The sequence below is a fragment of the Rhinatrema bivittatum genome, chromosome 3 (assembly GCF_901001135.1).
Source record: "Rhinatrema bivittatum chromosome 3, aRhiBiv1.1, whole genome shotgun sequence".
Lineage (NCBI taxonomy): Eukaryota > Metazoa > Chordata > Amphibia > Gymnophiona > Rhinatrematidae > Rhinatrema > Rhinatrema bivittatum.
In genome coordinates, this window is record NC_042617.1 from 331775156 (window position 1) to 331797716 (window position 22561).

General features: G+C 40.2%; 1 protein-coding gene across 1 annotated transcript in view; it reads right to left on the reverse strand.

The window, feature by feature from the left end:
• LIN28B (lin-28 homolog B) overlaps positions 1-21964 on the reverse strand; it is a 157912-nt gene extending 135948 nt beyond the window's left edge. Inside the window, exons 1-2 of the mRNA XM_029597008.1 lie at positions 21773-21964; positions 20807-20979 (exon numbers count right to left, since the gene is read on the reverse strand). Coding sequence (XP_029452868.1) covers positions 20807-20979; positions 21773-21782 — 183 coding nt within the window. The 5' untranslated portion in view covers positions 21783-21964. The remainder of the gene's footprint in view (positions 1-20806; positions 20980-21772) is intronic.
• Positions 21965-22561: the final 597 nt, after the last annotated feature.

The following is a 22561-nucleotide window of genomic DNA, read 5'->3' on the forward strand; positions in this document are numbered from 1 at the left end:
ACATGTAGATAAAGGTGAACCGGTAGATGTAGTGTATTTGGATTTTCAGAAGGCATTTGATAAAAGTTCCTCATGAGAGGCTTCAAGGAAAAAGTAAAAAGTCATGGGATAGGTGGCGATTTCCTTTCATGGATTACAAACTGGCTAAAAGACAGGAAACAGAGAGTAGGATTAAATTGACAATTTTCTCAGTGGAGGGGAGTGGGCAGTGGAGTGCCTCAGGGATCTTTACTGGGACCCGTGCCTTTCAATATTTATAAATGATCTGGAAAGGAATATGACGAATTAGGTAATCAAATTTGCAGATGAAACAAAATTGTTCAGAGTAGTTAAATCACAGATTGTGATAAATTGCAGGAAGACTTTGTAAGACTGGAAAACTGGGCAACCAAATAGCAGATGAAATTTAATGTGGATAAGTGCAAGGTGATGCATATAGGAAAAAATAACCCATGCTATAGTTAGACAATGTTAGGTTCCATTTTAGGACTTACTACCCAAGAAAAAGATCTAGGCATCATAGTGGATAACACATTGAAATAGTCTGTTCAGTGTGCTGCGGCAGTCAAAAAAGCAAACAGAATGTTAGGAATTATTAGGAAGGGAATGGTGAATAAAACAGAAAATGTTATAATGCCTCTGTATCGCTCCATGGTGAGACCGCACCTTGAATACTGTGTACAATTCTGGTCGCCACATCTCAAAAAAAAAAAAAATATATATATAGTTGCACTGGAGAAGGTACAGAGAAAGGCAACCAAAATGATAAAGGGGATGGAACAGCTCCGCTATGAGGAAAGACTAAAGAGATTAGGACTTTTCAGCTTGGAGAAGAGATGGCTAGGGGGGATATGATAGAGGTGTTTAAAATCATGAGAGGTCTAGAATGGGTAAATGTGAATCAGTTATTTACTCTTTCAGATAATAGAAGGACATGGGGCACTCCATGAAGTTAGCATGTGGCACATTTAAAACTAATCGGAAAGTTCTTTTTCACTCAACGCACAATTAAACTCTGGAATTTGTTGCCAGGGGATGTGGTTAGTGCAGTTAGTGTAGCTGGGTTTAAAAAAGGTTTGGATACGTTCTTGGAGAAGTCCATTATACGCTATTAAGTTGACTTAGAAAATAGCCACTGCTATTACTGGCATCAGTAGCATGGGATCTTCTTAGTATTTGGGTACTTGCCAGGTTCGGCCGCTGTTGGAGACAGGATGCTGGGCTCGATGGACCCTTGGTCTGACCCAGTATGGCATGTTCTTATGATATCTGGAAAATCTGACTAGGTGATGAGAACGAGTCCTGGGGGCTAGTCCGGACAGCGCTGCTCTAAGCCAGGGGTTAACCTAGTCCTCGGGACACACCTAGCCATTCAGATTTTCAGTACAGCCACAATGGAATATGCACAAGATGGATTTGCATACAATGGAGGCAGTGCATTCAAGTCCACCTCGTGCATATTTATGGTGGCTATCCTGGAAACCCGTCTGGCCAGGCGGGCCCAGAGGAGCAGCCGCGAAGCCATGGGGCTAGGCCAGATGGCCCTATTGTCCAACCCAGTCTGGCAATTCTGATGGAAGATGGGGGACACACCCTCCAAATACCTCCAACTTATTTGCCTGCAGTTTTCTTCACTTAAAGTAATACATATTTAAAACAAAATAGTAAAGTTTTAAAAATGTATATATACATGAAATGCTCTTAAGTTCTTTAAAAAATGAAATACCAAAACCTTATCAAAATTAAGTGTGTTCAAACCTTAAGCAAAGCTGGTCACTTAGAATCCCAACAAGAGTCTTCTGCTGTCCCTGAGAAATTCTGTTTTCATTGTCTGCCATTCAGAGCTTTCAGTTTCTAAAATGTCTGCAACGGGCATCTTCTGACCTCACCAGTGCCCCAAATGCTTAGAGGTTCACACAGGGAAGTCAGCAGAGAGCATGACCAGAGGCTGGTGAAAAAAAAAAAAAAAGAGGAAGGCAAAATGGAGGAAGAGGAAGCTCCCAAGATGAAGGGGGGCCGGCAGCAGAGCTGCCTTCAAGCACCTTCCCTCACTACCTTATGGGAGATTTAGCCCTCATCACCACCAAGGAACCAAATAATAAGAAGGAACTGAATGACAAGCCTTCCTAGGTCAACCTCACAAATAATTTTTTAAAAGCCTTTTCACAGGCAGTCCTGAAAAGACCGACCTGTCAATACATTACATGCTTCCAGGAATTAAAACTAGGAATGACGACTTAGGATAGATAGGTGAAGGCATACAATTTGCTGGATTCTTTTGTATAAATACATTAAAAAAAAAAAGACAGCACACACTACATGGACACAATTTTAAAACATATCACTGAGAAAGGATTTTATCAATAATCTTCAGGCAGTTTGGTTGGGAAAGAATGTTAGAAAAGACACACACACACGTACCTTAAGCTAGGTTCTCAGTAGCAAATAATTGTTTTTGACTTGTACACTAATATTGTTAAGTACATGTGTTTGTATGTGTCTTGTTTTGTAAAAATTCCTTTATACATATTTAAAAAAATGAGGTCTGTCAGCAATTGAATTATGTTGTGATCTTTAGCTTTGCTTAAATCAATTTTCAGTTTTTCCCCCTGAAGAAGCCCTTACCCCTGAAACAAGGACCTTATCAGGGCTCCACATATATTCATTCAGAACACTATACTTTATTGCACTATGGCTGTACGGGAGATGGTTGCATGGCAATGTAAAGTGGGATGTGCGTGTGTGTGCATGTAGGTATTCTTGCATTTTATGTCTCTTAATATGATTATATATAAGTTTTGTTTATGAAATTCACAATTTGTATACTTGATTGTTATAAAAACAATCTGTGTACTGTCCTTGTACAATTTTTGATATGTTACATTCAATATAGCAGGTGCTGCTCTGTTATTTTAACTTTCGAATATTTAAATAAAATGAAAAAAAAAAAGGTTTTTTTTAGATTTGCTCAATAGCACTTTTTTCGGGGTTTTTTTTTGTTGTATTTAACAATTAAGCACTTCACACTTTTGCCCACACACACACATATATATATATTCAGCTCTGGGTTGCATTTCAGGTTGCCCTTGCTGTCCATCCCCAAATCAAGAACACTGAAATAGCTGGCAAGCCAGAGCGGGACCTAGTAAAACCTCCCATTTTCCAGTCTGAGCTACAAATCTGGTCTCTCTAAAATGAGAAAATGCCGCTGAAGAGGGTCTTTAAAAAAAACAAACCAACCAACAAGACCACCACATATTGCTTAAGCATCTGGTTAAGAATATGCACACTGTAGTCAGGATAAAAAATTGCACTACAAAGCTCTTTTTAAAAACCTCAAAATAAGCCCAGTAGTTAAAGCCCCATCAATATACACAGAACTGTACATCTTGAGCAGACCATGAAGTAAATAAAAAAAATCAGCAAGATCTAAGAATATAAACAAGAGACACGATACTGCTGAACTACGCCAAAGGGCTAACCGGAATTCACAATGGATCTTAAGAGAACTGCGAAATGTAAGAAACATAAATAAAGGGCATGAAAGCCATCTCATAGGTGATTAAAATTCTATACTCATCCACCTTATGGAGCACACTCCCCTGATGCCGACAAAGCCAGTGCCTTGTACACATACCGACAGCACCACATGAAACAAGTACCAGCTATACTGAGCAGAGGAAAAAAGAAAAAAAAAAAAAAAGTTTATTTGATCAGAAAATAGTCCTTTGCAAGGTGCTTTAATTTTTTTTTTTTTAACCTATGTCTGTGCAAATATTTGCCTAGGGACTTCCAAACTCAATCCAGCTGAACCAAAATAAGAAACCATCTTTACCGTTTCAAAAACTGCTCATGTTTCTTAAATAACGCCTGGTTAAGAGCACAAAACTAAAAATGTCCCGATTTGTTACTTGTTGTTTGGGAATCGCTCGCATTCATGAGGCATCTGGGATAGGTTTGAAAATCTGCTAGGAGATTGAGGCAACAGACTGACAAAAGAATTACAGAAGTAGTAAGGGGGAGGGGGGGGGGGGGGAAGGACAAAATGTCCATTTATAACAAGGCTGAAATCTTTATCAGGGTATTTAAACACACTTAGCAGTGGAAAAGGAGACCACACTCAGTAGCCAGGCTGCTTATCCCCCCACACTCCTTTCCCACTTCCCTTTAGTGACACTGTTACTTTGCTTTACAAATTCTACCTTCCACAAAAGGCTGTCATCTTGAAATGTTATTAAAAAAAAAAAAAATACAGTTATAGCATCGCTATACTAACCGGAGAGGTAATCCTGCAGACAGCGAGTTCAGATGCTTAAAATATGTGTTTTCTTGTTTTTTTAAGTACCAAGGTGCTTAAATGCTGTAGGTTTGAACAGTTAAAGAAATAAAAAAAAAAAAAATGGCAGAGAGGAGCCAGAACAGGAACAAAGCAGGTATCCCTTTAGTAGGTATTTCATGGTTGTAGAAGAACACAGTTTCTGCCATTACAGAAGATTCCCCTCTCTCAGTGTCTGAGCACTGCATTTACAGACAGCCTGTGTTTCCTTTATCAGATATCAGGTAAAGGGTTGCATCGGTATTTCTCTAAAGGATTGCTTCATTGTGACTGAATTCTGAACTGTGATGCTCTCATTAGACATTATCAATATTGTTGAATTTTTTCCCTTCTCAAGAGATCGTAAACATAATATATATATATATATATATATATATATATATTTTTAAAAATGTGGATCATCACCTGCTTACAGCATTATTAGTATTTAGAGTCAATGGTTAAATTATTTTGAGGCTGTTGCATGTAACAAGTGTTGTGATTACCTTCCTAACAGGTTTGACCCTACTACTGCCTGTTTTCCATAAGTGCAACTTATAACCCAGTGACAAATCGTATAAAAGCACACAAAGGTTAACAAATAAAAACAAAAACAAATGTATATCAGGTAATAGCTTTTTACTGGAGAAATCAAAAAAGCTATTACCTGATATACATTTGTTTTTGTGTACATTCACAAGTGGGCTAATATATGGCAACTTTATCCAAAATGTATAAAAATCAGGAGAGAAATGGGAAATAAAAAGCAAAGCAGGCAGGATTGTCTTATGAAGACAAATACCCTCTGCTAAAAATACACACAAAAATGTGGAAATGGGAGCATAAACAAGGGAAAAACCCAGGAGAAAATAAAAGGTGTAACTTCCATACAGCAAAAGATACATTTTTAAAATAAAATGTTTAATTGTATGCATATTCCAGTGTTACATCCATAAAAGTGCAAACACCCTACTGTACTAACTGACCTGTTAAATATATTTTGTACCATGAAAAAGGGGAGAAAAACCCTCCTACAACCTGTATTTATTTCAGAATATTAAAAAATAAGTCTTAAAATTCAGAAAAACCTCATCTAAAAATAAGCGAGTTATGCATTAGGTTAGCTGTTTAAGTGAATTTTTTTTCTTTTTGCAATTGAGAAATTAAATTTGAGCTATAATCCAGCACAAGAATGGTAGCATTTTCATTTTAGGATTACACACAGGCTGGCCTCTCCTCCTTTGCTCTCCCAATCCAAATTCTTCAAGCACCTTTAGTTCTTCACCTTCTCAATTTTTGTTTAAAAATTGATCAAAAGCATTTTTTTTAAAGAGAAAACCATCTAATGAAAAATTTTTACCAAAAAAAATCCATATTTTTACAATTTTTGGTATTCCTATCTTGTATTTAGAAACCTAATGTTTACTAGAACTATATGGATATAGAACCTAATCGTTGCATTAAAAATAGAAAAGAACAACTTTTGTAAAATGTATAGTTTATGAAAGACTATATTGGCTTTCATACCAGCTGAGCCTCCGAAACCAAGATAAAATTAATTCGAAAACAGCGAGAGGAATAACCTATTACCTTTGATCAAGGTAATCTCTTGATAATTAAGAAAAGGAAGCCAGTGGTTGATTTGAAACCTTAAAAGTAAAAAAGGAGGGGGTTTTGCCTGATCCTATCCGGGTTTGGGGTTGTTCTGCCGCCCTAAAGCAGTGCTAGAATTCAGTCAGACAAAGAACTGGATCTTCCCTTAAAAAAACCACAATAATAAAACGCACAGGGCTTATTGAATCAGTTGGCACAGGGGAGGGTTTTTTGTTTTGTTTTAATCCTCTCTTTCACTCAGGAATGTGTTTATCGTTCCCTTTTCTCAGACAACTAAATGAGAAGGATGAAGAGGCAATTCCCAGTCCCCACACCTAGAGGCTGGGCCCCCCCCCCCAAAATGAAAGCGCCATGTGAGTTCTCAGAAAAACATGACAACATTCACAGGAACCTGGAAGGGGGGGGGGGGGGGGGACGGATACGGAAGCGAAAAGATGACACACCACATCCACATCTCTTTCTGGGGCAGTTTGCACCGCAAAGGCTGGGAGTGACGGCAGGAGCCCAGGAGCAGCGCTCGGCGGCGCATGCCATCCCCTTGAGCCACTGCAACTTGGATTTCTGCTCTCTGATTCACTCCCTGACTCACCGAAAGGGAAGTCACGTGACCAGCGCAGGGCGCGAGAAAGCACTGGGTTCTGGGGGCCTTTCTGCAAGGACGGACAAAAGCATGCTATTAGCTGCTCATGACCATGCCTGGGTGGGGCCTGCATGCTAAAAAAAACAAACAACAAAAAAAAAAGCTGGGAGGAGGGGGGGCATCTGAACGGGCCCCCCTTTAACCCTTCTTCTGAATGCATCAAAAAAAAAAAAAGTGTCAAGGCTGCGCCCACCTCCTCCTCCCCCCACTCCACCATGCAGGGGCAACGGTGCCATCACTGCACAAGCCAGAAACGTGAGGGAGGGGGGGAAGGGATCAGGGTTTAGCATAAACACCTCTTACACAATGGCAGAACCTTAAAAAAAAAAAAAAAGGAAGTTAAAATCCCCTGCCCCCCCCCCCCCCACGGCATCATATACCCTCAGGAATAGCTTGAATAAATAGGAGTATCCGATGACCAAGGCAATGGGTGGTCCCCCAGGTCCTGATCTACAGGAGAGCCAGAGATAAGCCCGGCCCTGGGGGAGGGGGAGCTCCATGTCTTGCAGTTTTACTGGGAATTTTGCTATACACAGATCCTACCAGAGGGCTCTACCTAGTCCTCGTCTCACTCTTCCTGCCGAACCACCATCCCTCAATGGAAGGCAAAGCTTTCTGCTTCCCAGCATGATCCTAAACGACAGAAATCACCCAACAATAAAACAAATTAGGTCGGGAGGTCAAAAAGACATTAAATATTAACCAGAATATTGCAAAAAAACCCAATACTACAAAACACAAAAGGCTTACAAACAGCAAAGACATGACTCACAAATGGTTTGATTATTTTTTTTTTTAAATCGCATCAAAAATATTTTAAAAAAGAAAGATAATTCAGTGTGTAGCCAGACTGAGACTTTGTGGTTCAATTCTCTCACACTTTAAGTACATACACACAGCTATGAAAGTTTCATTGAAAAAAAAATAATAATAGTACAAGCTCAATTTGGAAAATGTAAAGCATGTTAAGTGCCTAATAAAAGCCTTTTTCCATGGCTTGCATCAATCAGTGAAGCCCTGGAGTGCAGGCTGCACACAGCTCTGACCTCAGGATTCCCTGGCCTGCAACCTGGAAATTCCTCATCATTCACAATCTTCCATGGTGAGAAGGGAGAGTGGAGGGAGAAAGGGAGACGCATGCAAATCCAGCCCTGGCCTGGCAAATCTGGGGTTTCACCCTACCTCTCAATCTCACAGTACTCTGCTGCTCTCTAAGTATGTTCCCATTCAGCCAAACTCACCTATGCTGCTAAAGAATTCCCAGCATTCACCCAAAAGATTAAAAAAATAATAATAATAAGGCCCAATTTATATGTTTTTAAAAAATGTATATTGTTAAATACTTTAGATTTACAGCTGATGTTTTGCCTCCTTAGAAGCAACAATGTAAAAAGCAGAAAGAGTATCCACAGACAACATTTTTGTTTTCTAGGGCTGTTTTATTTACTTTTTTTTTTTTTTTTTTTTAAACACAGGACCTGAGCAATATCTTCACTGGGTCAGCATGCAAGCTTGATCACCCGCCATGAGCTTCCAATCCACCCACACACATTTGCCAGTCCAAGATAAAAGCACCACACCTAACCTGTTCTCTTTTCTTGAGAAAGGGGCCAGTCTGAGGGAAATCCCCTTCTACTACCTGTCAGTGTTTGACTAGGGCAATCTCTAGAAAACATAACAGAAGGAAGGAAGGAAGGAAATGCTATTGCAATAAGTATCTGTTCCTACAGAGATCCTTTTTTTTTTCTCAATCTAATCTAATCAATTCTTGGTTTGCTGCAATTTCTTTAAGGCACTGCAAAACAAAACAAAACACAAACAATCCAGCATCTCAGACAAAGGACAAAGGGATTTTTTTTTTTTTTTAAAGGCCTATGAGGCTAAAATGTCGCTAAAATTTTGAGGGGGGGGGGGGGGAGAAAAACATTACACCAATTTTGTGAGAGAGCAGTTATCAGCAAAAGACTGCAAGGGTCACTGTGGAACTGAATGCAGTGGTTGGAGAAATCCACTGGGAAAAGTCATCTGAGGCAGCAGCAGCCACACTACAAAGCCAATGGCTTGGTACAAACCCATCAGCATGTGGGCAGAAGGAGCTTCACCACATGTATTGGGGGGGAGGGGGAGGGGGGGGGGGGGGGGGGGAACACACACCAATTTTTACCACTAAAAACGAATAGCATTTCTGCTATTTAAAAAAATTAACCTAAAAACTGGATTTTGTTGAATCACAGCAAAAATAATCCAAAGATTCTGCACCACATAAGCTTTTGAAGCCACAAGAGACCTCTTATTCAGATCTTTGGAAATGGTCTAATATGAGGGTGATAAATACATTTTAAAAAGTAGCATGACCTGTAGAAGGCCAGGTCTCACCCAGAGTGATAAGGCTTCTAAAACTCCGAATCATATTTAAAGAATCTGCACCTCTATTTTAAAAGTATTTTTACATGAAAATCTTGGCCTCAGCGAGCTGTAAAGAGCAGATGATCAGCAGTCTAAAAATTAGCAATAATGTCTGCATGTTTCGAGATCTTTCAACTAAGCAAAAGAATAAAACAAAAGCTAGTTGCTCCCCAAACACAACAACTGAGGTTTTCATTAAAGCTTCGCACTGCACAACTACTAAACATACCATTAAAATACACTTTGCTTCCACTAACAGTCTTTAAATCAAGTCCTCAATGGTGGCAGGGGAGAGGGAGATTTTTGGTAGTTAAAAAAAAAAAAAAAAACAAACAAACCCAAAAAAACCAGCAACCCATCCTTACTAGTTTTGGTTTAAAATTTTTAAATGATGCAAGCTGCACACTAGGGTATCATTCATAAAACCTTTTATTCTGCCCCTTTTCAGAATTTTTTTTTTATTTTGTTAGGCTTTTTGTTTTATAATTTTTTGTTTAGTGCGCACTATTTTTGATTTAGTGAGCACTATGCGAGTTATAACAGTGTGCATTAACTTGAAATAGTAGACGCTAAACAAAAAAAAATTTAATTAAATTTTGTGAATTTGTTTCAGTTTAGAAACATTAAACTAAATAGGCAATGTCATTAAAAACAAAAGCACATGCCTACTACACACCAAATTTGTTTTATCCATCTACAAGACAATCAGATCTTACCACTTCTGCACAAATTTATTTTAAAAAAAAACCTCTGCAAGAAATTTTCCCTGCATTTAAGAATCAGAAAAGAGGATTTCCTGTAGTAAACACTCACTTAGAGAGTCTGTTTCATTCATATATTTATCAATAACAATGCAGGCGATTGTGAAGCTAACATTTACCTCAGTGTTTCCCAACTCGCTCCTAGAGGCACACCTAACCAGTTGGGTTTTCAGGATATCAACATTGAGTGTGCATGAGATAGATTTGCATATATTAGAGACCCGCAGTATTCAAGTCTATCTCATGCATACTCATTGTAGAAATCCTAAAAATAAGACTGGCTACACGTGCCTCCAGGGGAGAGTTGGGAGACACTGATTTAGCTAAATACATATCACATTTCCAGACAAATCTGCACAAAGCAGTTTAAAACAAAAAGATAACACAAAAAAAAAAAATCAAATATAAAATATAGATGTGCTAAAAGCAAGACACTCATAGAAAACATAAAATCAAACCACACGGAAATTTAAGGAAATAAGTAGCACCAATTGTCAAAACTCTTGGCTTTAATTGTAAAAATTGCTTTCTCCTAAGCTGTATAACACGAGATACGTCTGGAAATATTTGTACCCTTTGGCCGCAAAATAAAAAAAACTCTTTATTTCTGAAATACTTCTGTAGAATTAAGGTCTTATCTCTTTCTTTACAGAAAGTTACCATCAAAGTAGCCCTTTGTGCTATAATATCTACAAAGGATTCCAGAAAGGAGGTTAAATTTAAGGACTCCTGTTGCACAGTTTCCATTCCCTCTCCTCTCCCTCCTGTTTCTTTAATCTGGCATTAGGTACATAATAAATTTTTGAAACAGGTTTATCATCTATAGTTGTTATCGATAAATTCTCTAACAAATATATATTTTTTTTTAATAACTCACTAGCAGATAGGAGTCTGGTGAATGGGAAATTTAAGAATCTTAAATTTCGAGCTCTATTTTCATTCTCCAGACTCTCCAACTGTCTATGGGTGATCAAACTCTCTTTAATATGGGAATTATTTACAGATTGTAATGTTGCTATCTGTATAGTAGTGGTTCTAACCATTTCTTTTAACTGCTTCAGTCGATTATCGTGTAATTCTAAGGAATTTTTTGTTTCAGTAATTAATCTATTACTTTGAACCATAAAACCAGATGGTTTTTTGCAACTCATTGATTGCCTTCAAACATCAAGCAAGATTTATTTTTCAAGATCCCTCCCACCTGGAATCTTTCTTGATGGAAAAAGAAAAGGGTTGAGATAAATGCTGCAAATAAAATTATCCAGATGTTGTAAGTTAGTATTACATTTTCCTTAATATTTACATATATGTTTCCTCCCATAATGTGGACTTGAAAATTTTGATGCTAATCTAATATTGCTTAAAAGTATGATTGTACGATTTCTAGACATGCAAAACTTATTCTTTGATTTTTTGGTATTGTAATATGTTTAAAAATCTTAATAAACTATAAATAAAAAAAACAAAAACCCAAACTACCCAATTTCAGAATAAGTAACTCTTTCAGGTAAAAAAAGCAACATCTATTCACAGCAAGTGGTCCTAAGAATTGGTTAAACCAAGAAGAAGACAGAGTTTGAGTGCTAACATAAATGAGAAATGCCCACTTTTCAGAATGGTATAGAAGAAAGAATCATGCTGAGGTGCCTCTAACCACCTCCCCAGATTTCCAAAGCTGCAGACCAGTAAATTGATACCAACTTCCATAGACAAGAAGTGGGCAAATATTGCTCAGTTGGCATGAAAATTCTAATGGGCTCATCTCTTTTTTTTTTATATACTAAAAGAAAGTAATGCAGAAATATTACATTGTGTAAAATAGAAAACCTATGACAATTACACACATATATATTTTTTCTCTCTCTCTAAAGTTATTACTATTGATAGCCATTTCAATCAGTCATTTTCTCCCTCTCTCAAACTCGATCACCATGCACCACTTCAAAGTCACCCGCATCAGAAATCAAGGACTTAAAATCAGGTTAGCTTCACTTCTAATCAAAGGCAGATCAGTATCAAATATCTTGCCTACCCTGGTATGTAATTCTACATTTAAGAAAAGGTAGCTTGACACAAACTGGGCACAACTTCCTGTCTAAACAAGAGAAATCTTTCTTGTAAGCTTTGATCACATCCAGAAAGATCATAATTCGCTGACCCCCCTTCAAAAAGTCACTTTGTGCTTCATTGGAGACAACAAATCACAAGTTTAAACTATGAATTAACCTGAAACTGTTATTAGTTCTAACATGGCATCAAAACTATGGCTCCCATAAACGAGCACACAAATTTCAGCATACTCTATGTGAACTGCTAGGTACACTTAGCCATAATAATAATAAAAAAAAAATCATTTAATATTTATAGAGCACAAGGATACAGTGTGGTGCGTAAGATAATGCACAGGAATGCAAGGTCCCTGTCCTGCATGGCTTACAGTATTAACCCTCCTTGTATCTAGTTTTTTAACCAACCAGGTTAAACCAGGGTCAGTGCATTGTGCTTCAACCCCTAAAACTACACGATGCTCAGATTAACTTGCCACAGCATTTACAGGGTCCAAAAAAAGAAAAAAAAATACATTGGCAAAAGATGTAATTTTCACTTTTTTTTCCCCCTATTAATCTTCTGATCTTTATAGTGTTTATCCCGTGCTTTCTTGAATTCAGATACCAAATTTGTCTCCACCACCTCCGCTGGGAGGCCGTTCCACGCATCCACCACCCCTCTCTGTAAAGAAACATGTCCTAGGATTACTGCCAAGTCTCCCCCTTTCACTCTCATCGCTCGCATGATCCCTTGTTCTAGAGCCTCCTTTCCATGGAAAGCTTCGAGATACATACATTTAAATATATCTCCCTTATCTCACTTTTCTTCTAGAGTATACATGTTTATATCTTTATGTCTAGCTCCATCTGGTTTAAGACATATAGCAACATACCAGTGTCGGCAGATGAAAACCAAATGGTCCATCCAGTCTGGCCGGCAATTTGCTTATGGTAGTAACTGCCACTCCGTGTGGGTTACCCCCATGCCTTTTGTTAAGTGTAGTACATGAGAATGTAAGGATTCCTACACTTGGTCAGCTCGAGGCTCCATCAAGCCCAGTATCCCATTTCCAAGAGTATCCAATCCAGTTCACGAGTACCCGGCATGATCCCATGCTGAAAACAGGTCCCAAGCTTCTAGGATACAGAGTAGTGGAAACCATGTTGTAAGCTATTTTGGCTGTAAGAGGATTAGGAAATTAACCTGGGTTGACAGCTTGGATAGCAGCTCTGCTCACCACTATACCACCAATGCTAGTTACTGCTGTCCCATGCAGAAACATTGCATCTAAAGTTAGCATAGGCTACCCCATTTCTCCAACCTCAAGCCTTTAGGGAACTGCAGCGTTTGTTCCATGTCCTTTTGAATCCATTTACCATTCTCATCTTCGCCACCTCTTCCAGGAGGGCGTTCCAGGCATCCAGCACCCTCTCTCTCTGAATAAATATTTCCTGATGTTGCTTCTGAGTCATCTCCTCTGGAGTTTCATATCGTGACCCCTAGTTATACAGTTTCCTTTCCAAACGGAAAAAGGTTTGAGGTTTGTGCATCATCAAATACCTTTCACTTGCACCTCCTCTCCTTCACAGTATACCACTCATTTTGGTGGCCACCCTCTGGATCATCTTCCTTACACTTTTACTAAGCAGAAGACGATGTAAATATCTCAATTACTACTTAAAGAGGGCTACCAAAACCCTGTGTCAGGTAAATATTCCTATTAATATGAACGGCATGTGTTCACAGAGAGAAAGTAATGGGGAAGGAAATGGAGCGTGGCCAAAAGGTAGATCAAACGGCTCCTTTTGACAAACATACAAAGTTTCTTTGCAATGGGATTGATTGCAAGCATGGCACCAGACAGCCTTTGCTCCCGCAGGCAAGCCATCTCTTCTGTGCCTGCTGAGCTTGAGGAGGCCGAGCACACACAGTGCCCGACTGCTAAGGGTTCCATACACCTTACCCACACACAACAAAAAAAATAAAATAAAAAAAAAAAAGGGAGGAAGCAGAACTAATAAGCCTGCTGTGTGCACTAAGAAGTCTTCTCCAAAGTCACAATTTCTCACCACAAATATTCTAAGCGAGGTGCACTACATACAAGGGACGAGCATTCGTTTGAAACATTGTCTGCATTTCCAAAATGATACAACAGAAAAAAAAAAAAAAAAAAAAGACACAAAAATAATTTTCTTCTATTGTTTTAGGGCACACTTTCTGAAATGTAAAAACAAAAGGAAAAAACCAAAACACATTAAAACAAAAATCAACCCATAAATGCCATGCCATGGGTAAGAAACATTTTTTGGTCTGCACACCCCTACTAGATACATATAGCTCCCATACTATTATTTGGCAATCCAGTTTTTTTAAACTATGACCAAATCTTCTACTGAAATTTTTTTTTTTTTAAGTAAAATGCACTGCTATTTTAACATTATCATTGTTCATTAGATGTTGGCAGGATAAACATCCACCTATTTACTGACAGACAGCAATATACGCCATGACCCAATCATTGTTTTGTGTGGGTCCAACTCAAATATTTCTCATGCGCAAACAAGTGAAAAACTGCAGCAGCTAGATCTCAGAGCACAGCTCTTCTTCCGTCAGAAAACCAAAAAAGACCCCCCCCCCTCCCCCACAGCAAAAAACAGGACATGAGATTCTGATCAGGGTTATCAACCGTAGCAGGTTGAAGAAAAAGTATATTTCAAATTTAAAAAACAAACTATTTATGTTTGCAGGAGCACATAACGGATGCTGCACTTCGAATATTCGCTGCTAACAGGGGGAGGCCAATTAGTGTAAGTTCAATATCTGCAGATACAATATTTTATACCCCTATTAAGCTTTTAAAATTACTCTTCAGAATTCTTAGTTTTGGAAAGTCTAGGTTCAGTCTAGCTATAGGACACAAGCTTGAAACACAGCAGAGGCAAAACCCCACCTCTCCCTCTGCCCCAGCCATCCAAAAAAAAAAAAAGGGGGGAGATTTTTTTTTTTTTTGCTTGTGCCCTTCTCTGGTGTAAGTAGGGGATGGAGTAGGTCTTGTATCAAAGACTGTTTTATGTATTTGCTATTGTATTTATCTCTGTTGTACTGGTATATTTGGTCATATGATGCTAGTCACTTTGCATCCTCTTTTAGCGGGAAAAGGGCATCTTATAACCATAAAACAAAGCTATTCCTGAAAATGCATCTTTCAAAAATAAAAAAAAAAACAATGTCCAGAGGAGAGATGGGAAGTCTGCATAACCAGTTCATAAGACTGGGCATGCCCCGGACCAGTACTGTGTCACATACAACACAAGGAAAGTATTCATTTCAGCAGATCTGAAGAGCGGCCTTCAGAGTTGTCTTGGGCACCTTAAGAAGCAGCAAGCCTTTTAAGACATGTCCAAGCAAGAATGTTGGATTTCTGCCCTTAAAAAAAAAAAAAAAAAAAAAAAAAAAAATAGATTTTAGGACACTTGTGGTTTTCTTGCAAAGTCCTGCTACCCTGTGCCGCTGCAGTATCCCTGGATTTCTCTCAGTTAAACTCAGAATCCAAGATCCAAAATAAGGAGAGGGACTACAAATCGGGGGAAAAAAAAACAAAACAAAACTCTGAGGTGTGCTGGGATCCTTACAAATTATTTGGTCTACTGAAAAAAGTGACTAGGCCAAACAAATCAATTTGGGGATATGAAATGGGGTAAATCTCCAGGTAGTTGTGAAGGAGGGCTCAAGGTTCCATTGTCTAATGGAGACCATTTCCAATTGAGGCCAAAAAAAGAAGAAAAATTACCAGGCTCTACATATGTAAAAAGCAACCTGCACTAAAAGTTAAAAATGAGTAGATCTGTGTCCAATATAGAAGAATTTTAAAAAGTTCTGCATTAGAAAAAGCTAAAAAAAAAAAACCCCCAAAAAAACCCTTCTTGTCAATATGAAAGCTGTTCTAAACATGTCAGAGTGGATTGATGAGGTTAGTTTGATGCCAAGTGAGAAACAAAGCAAGCAGGCTGCCACGTTTTGTTCACAGGATGTTCAACAGAAAACGACACAAGATGAAATACTTTGCACATCCAGGTACCCAGGTGGGATTCTCAAAACCCACGAAACGATGGGATTCCAATATTAAAAAAAAAAAAAAGTGTGGCCATAACTTTCTTCTGAAAGCTGTGGTGGATTCATTAGCAAAAGCCTCTAAGTAAAATAAAAGATGGTTTTTTTTTAAACCGGAAGACAATTTTACACACTGCTGCACAGAAACGGCAATAAACTAGCTTACTGCATATGTTACCATAGCCCTTCTGTAGTGGTGGCAGCTGCAACTTGTGTGCATTCTGAAAGAAAGAGAGAGACAGATCCGCTATAGAATCTTCTGGTATTTCTAAAAGTGCAGATCATAAGCCACGAAGCACTGTAGGATGTCTACTGCAAAAGCCGTTTCTGAAATCTCTTAAGCATCAATACCAGAATCCCTCCCTAGCCAGAGAATTACAGGATTACCTCCATTCACTGCGGTCAATTGGCCCATACAGACCACAAATGTCCAATATCTGAAACCACCATCACAAAGGGAGGGGAGGGAAGATATTTACACACGCTTTTCCGAAACGGAGGAACACACTTCCAGTCTCAGACAGGTTCATCTTTACTCTCACTTTCACTGTTCCCCCCCCAAGCTGACATCATTACTAACCCACAGCTTTCCAGGATCCCGCATCTGGCACACGTATGTTTTTAAAGGCAACGCATAAGGAAGACGAGACCATTCCTAACAGCCTAATACAGACTAGTGAATAGGAGGGCACCAAGCCCCACGAAAACTTAATGGAGCCTTATGTTCCAGGACATACCAAAAAAAAAACCCCCAAAACCTCCTGTTTGGATCCCCTTGCACTTCTGAAAATTTGGCATAGACAGAACAGAAAAGGTTATTTGGGGGAGGGGCAGGAGTGAGAGACAGATGTGGCGATCTCAGAAGCTCTTCTCCCTTTGGAAAGCAGGCTAAAAAGCAGATGTTTTCGCAGACCTTCGACTTGGGGACGTTTGTGAACTTTCAAGCAGTAATTTTCTATCCAAAAAAATACAATTAAGTTATCAAATAAAAAGATAATTCAGGCCCTCCTTGATTCTTGTCTAAATCCTGCTGACACATTGGTGCAGGTTTTTGATGGTTGAAGAGTAAAAACTCTGGGGGAGCAGTGTAGAAAAGCAGATGATGGGGGAGGGAAGTTATTTTGACATGAAGGTGAGAAAGCACCATTTTCTTATCAAAAGTAAAGAAAGGCAGCAAAGGAGATGCACACACACAAAAAAAAAACTTGCAAAGGAAACAAGATCACAAAACTAATAAAGCTGATATTAAAGGAATCTAGCTATTGTCAAAACAAAAAAAACAAAAAACCCCAGCAGTGTCAGGAAGGATGTCTCTTCAAATTATTTCCTGAAAAGATCGTTAGGTTACTCTGCTCATAATTTTAAAAAAATGTGCATGATGATGTTTTACAATATAATACTCAGCGGTATTTAAAATAGATGAGAGAGTCATGCTGCTGCAAAACAATACTGAACTGATTACTGTATTTCACAAAAAGATTGATTTTTTTTTTTTAAACAAAGTGAATTGCTCTACCTTGGTTAAACACTATACAGTACTACAAAAACAATTTAAACTTCACACAAACACACCCAGAAAAAAATTAGTCACTTAAACAAAGGTGTACCATTTCATAACACCTAGTAGATGCATATTCCCGGCTGCTTTTAATTTCTGAGGCATGAAAACCCCAAAGTTTTATTCATATGACTACACAAGAAAAAGAAAATCAAAATCAAAATGCAGAAATCCTTGAAAGCATTTGACTGTTATGACCTATAGAAGTCAACAGCAGATTAGAGAGATAAAAGGATAGTAATCTTATAACAGTTAAAATAAGCACAGCTACTGTGACTGCCACTGAACCACAGATCATTTGCTACACATGGCTGCCACATAACTACCGTGAATGTATCCTCCCCAACACAGATTAAAATTAAAACAAAAAAAAAAAACAGTAGCAACTCATGACTTCAATACTGCAGGTGCAGCAAACCGCTTCACATTCAAACATGCACAAATAGTGAAAATTTCCCATCTTGCAAACAAAGTAAGTTTCGTCTGGGCCTTCCACAGTTCTGTATTAGCATGAAATTGCAACTGACAAGCAACAAGAACTGGGGTTATGCAATTTGCCAGAATGTGTATACCTAAAATATGAAAACCAGCCATCAATGTGCACTGGCTAAATACCCTTTCTATGATGGAGGGGAAAAAAAAAAAGTAGAACTGTTGCAGACACCAGGTTTATAGAAATGAAAAGTGCCAAAGGATTACAAGTACCTGCCTCCAGGTACTCTTTCATTCCATCGTCATTCATACACAGTCAGATCCAAACATCTGGCTATGAACAAATGCATACACTGCACTAACAGACCAACCCTTAACAGGGGTCTAGCCAAAACACGCAGTCCAGCGATGAATCACTCTTCATCGGCAAAGACAGGAATACAGAATTCATATTATCTGCATCTTCAAGTTTCATAACAGCCGCCATCAGCCCTTTCCACATCCTTACATTGCAACAAGGCAACTTGCCTGAACAGGAGGGAAGAAAACCCACTGAAAACAACATGGATGGATTTGAATCACATTTCGAAAATTACAAAAAAATGCCCAGATCTGCCCATTGGCCTTTTATGGGCATTGCACATTGAGTGGAAAGGCTGTAAACTACACGGGCTTAAGGAAAGCTGTGTAAGGCACTGAAAGCATTATTTTTCTGGGCCCTTATTCTGCCAGACTCCCCCCTCCCCCCTAGCGGTTACGGTTAAAGAAAAGGGGGCGGGGAAGAGCCTGCAGGGTAGAGACGCCGCTTGGGTGTCAGTTTGCTGTATTTCCACTTCTGCCATGGGTACTCTTAAGAAAAGCAGTCACTTCCTTATAAATGCAATCAACAAGGGCAACAGGGCACAACATTTATCAGTCACTGTTCAGCATCTTAAATTCAAAGGTAGCCTGCGTATGAAACTGTGGGATATGCAAGCAAAAAAAAAAAAAATGATAGCGAGAGAGATTCTAAATAAGACCCATGGGGCTGCCCACTCTGTCGCTGTATAATGAGGTGATCACAATCCCCAGAATGCACCAATCTAAACAGCTTACAACTGTCCCCATAACAAGGGCATACCAATGTTTAGCACAACTAAAAACAGATTTCCAACCACTAAGAAAACCCCTAATGTATCCAATTCCAAAGGGAGCACAGGTAGACTAGAACATGTTATACCTTACCCCTGCATTCATTTCCCATAAAGCTATTAATGGCATCTGTAAATACCTTAATTTAAAAAAAAAAAAGAGAGAGGGAGGGAGAGAGACATGTTGCCAACCAGCATTTCATCTACAAAATAAAGATTTCCATGCAAAGATCTAAAGTCTTGGCTTTTTAATGCAAATGTGCCAAGGGCCTGAAATCTGGCTTCCTTTCTACACTTCCCCCACAGAAAATAAATGGGGCGAAATGCTCTTCATTCAGCAGGAAACACGTTTTTGCCATTACACAAGGAAACTCGTGATTTAAACTGTGCTGCCTCAATTTGTTCTAGGTCTTAAGGCTGCAAAATATAATTTTACCAGCCCTATTGATCAGTTTTATCTTAGAGGAATTATAACAGATGAACTATAATAGCTATAAAAGGTTAACTGTTAACAGTAGATATGCCTGCCCGTTTTGCTAAAAAAAAAAATTAATAATAATAATACAAACAGTTCCTATTTTTTTGTTTTTTTTAATATATTTACTATTTTGATGTCACAGCAACCTTTACAATCAATGGCCATGGAAATAAAAATGCAATTGAACCACAAAAGAGGTATAGTTATATTAAGAGGAAGAGGATTCTCTCTGTCTTTTCCTATAAAAGCAAAATTTATGAGATGGTAAAGATCAATTTAACGACCAAAAGCAAGTTCAAAGGAAAACAAAAAAGGACCAAAGAGGTTGATAGTAACCCCGATCCATGGGAGATTGCCCGTCTGCAATTGAATTTCTGCGGTAAAATATAAATAGAACAAAAACACTGAGAAAGGATAAAAGGGTGAGCTCACTTCAACCTCAGACAAAACGAACGAACCAACGAAAAAAAAAAAATTGAAAACAGCCGTGGCGTAATAGAAATAAAACAGAGAGACAAGAGCTGTACAAGCAGAAGGCGGTAGTCAAAAATGTAACCCGGGGGTGGGGGGGAAAGCTTCGTTCCAAGCCAGGAAAAGGCACCGAGCTGGGTGGGAGTGGAGGAGGAGAAAGTGTCTGCTGGGTTAGAGCGCTCCCGGACCGGGAGGTGGTGACGATTAGAACCGGGATCCAGCCCGACCGCACACGCCCGGAGGGAGAGAGAGAGAGAGAGGAATCCATCCTGACGACTTGGAGTCGCAGGAAAAGAATCCGCTTCGGGAGCCGAGCGAAACCGGTTTCAAATCTGCGGCAGCGTGCGCCAAGGGGAACCGCGGTGCAAGAGCGAATGCGCCCCTTCCCCTCCCTTGTCCAAAGAGAATATAAACAGGAACCGCCCCCGGCCGCATGCTTCCCCCGGCTCCCGGCCCTTAAAGGGACAGGAGGCACCCGCGGCACAGCCTTCCCACTTTCCTGAGCCGGGAGGGAGGGAGGCGGTGCAAACTCAGCTTAGAAGTGCACACAGCTTCCAGCAGCGGCACGGAGCGAGCGGCTCGTCCTTCGGCTGCTAGTTTTTTACTATGTCTCCGGCGTACAGAAAGAATCGCCACTGCATCCCCCCCCCCCCCCCAAAAAAAAAAACACCCCAACCCTGCATTAATCCTTGAGAGAGCGAACAAGTCTCGGATGCTATGGGGAGGGGGAGGTGTCAAAAGAGTGAGTCTGATGGGCAGGGTCCCCCCCCCCAACTACATATCTTATTAGTTTTCCCTTGCAGGAGAAGAGCAGAGAGAAAAAGTGGAAAAGGTGACCTTACTTGGTGCACAAAAACATCCACGGGGGTGGGCAAGGGGCTTCCCTCCCGGCTGGTCATCGAGATGAAGCCAAATCCCATGCGCACGTTGAACCACTTGCAGTGGCCGCTGCCCCGCATGACCTGCGAGTCCTCCTCCTCCTCCTCGGGCAGCCTCTCCGGCTCCTGGCCACCACCTGAGGGAAGGAAGGGACAGGAGAAAAAAAGAAAAAAAAATTGCATCAGTCAGACCGAGCGAAATGTTATTCTCGCCGTCCTTTGCTTTAACAAAGAAAAAAAAAATAAGAGGACTGCGCAATCTTACACTTCAGCAAGGGTTTCACGGAATTCGTGGATCTCCCCCTCCCCAAATAAATTAATAAAGAAAAGATCCCAAGGCGGCTTAGCTCGCCACATGCTGCGCCAGCAAAACGTTTGCAGTCCCGATCTCCCACTTTCAACGCTTTAGCGCCGATCCCGGTTTCTTACACAGCAGAAGCCAAACCAAGAAGTACAGTCAAAATAAAATACATCCCAGTCCGAAAACTGCCTCCGGGCAAAGGGGCAGGGGAAGGGGGCAGGGACAGAAGAGCAGGCTTGGCACAACGACTTGTCACTACACTTGTCCCGTCCAACTTGCATCACCCAAGAACAGTTTTCCACTACAGGGGGGTGGGGGCAGGTGTTACAGCTCTTCCCTCGCATCCGAAACTGTTCGTAATCACACAGGAACAATCCGAAACAGCAGCATCTACCCCTCCCCCCCCCGCCGAAAGCTTTTCAGAGCTGCAGAATCGGTGTGGGCGGTCACAATACATATTTGGAGGAGATCAGTAACAATAGGTTTGCAGACGAAAAAAAAAAAAAAAAAGAAGCCCCTCAGCCCACTACGATCACATAAAAAAAAAAGAAGTGTTGCAAGTTAAAAAATAAAACGGAGCCATATCGCAAGCAATCAATAGGAAAGAAAATAAAGAAAAAAAAATTAACCTTCAGCCATGTTTCCCCACGGGCCCTCTGTTCCGAACTGGCGAGATGCAAACTCTCTCCTTTGGTCGGAGTAATCCTCCGCATCAATTTAACAATCCGCATTTTGAGCGTTCCCAAATTTAGTTCGCATGGTCTCATGTGCTCTCCCCTCTTTTGAGGGTTATTTTTCTCTCTCTCTCTCTCTTGGGTCTCTGGCCCCCTTCTGCACACGTGACTTTGTCAATTACATGCCTTCTCGCTACTAAAATTTCACGTCGGGTCCTTTCGGAAGGGAGGGGGGGGGGAGCCGGGGGAGAGAGAGCCAATCGCCGTGTGCGCCGGAGGCGGGCGCCACGAATAATTTATGAATGAATAAGACGCCCACCTCACCCCTTTCCGGGAAAAAAAAAAAACAAAACAACATAGCAAACCTCCCCAAATCAGCACGTTCTTAGCTCCTGCTCGGCTCGCACGCTTCTCTCCGGCCACCAGCACGCCTGCCTTACAGAGGCAGTCCCGGGGCACGTGATTACCCGCGCACCCCCCCGAAAGCTGCAGCCGGAGAGCAGAGAGGCTATAAATAGCAGCACATGGAGGGGACACGAACAGCTCTTTCTTTCCAGCAAAGAAAACACGCGCGTATAGAACTACTCGCGCGCACTTCTTCCTCGCACCTACGGTTTTTGGATCTGAAACCGTGTAACATCCCCGAGGGGATCCCACGGCGCACTTTTCGTTAAAGCAGATGGCACGCATGAGAATGGTGGTATAAAATTAGCTAATAGCGTCGCCCAGGCGCGATCGGGGGGG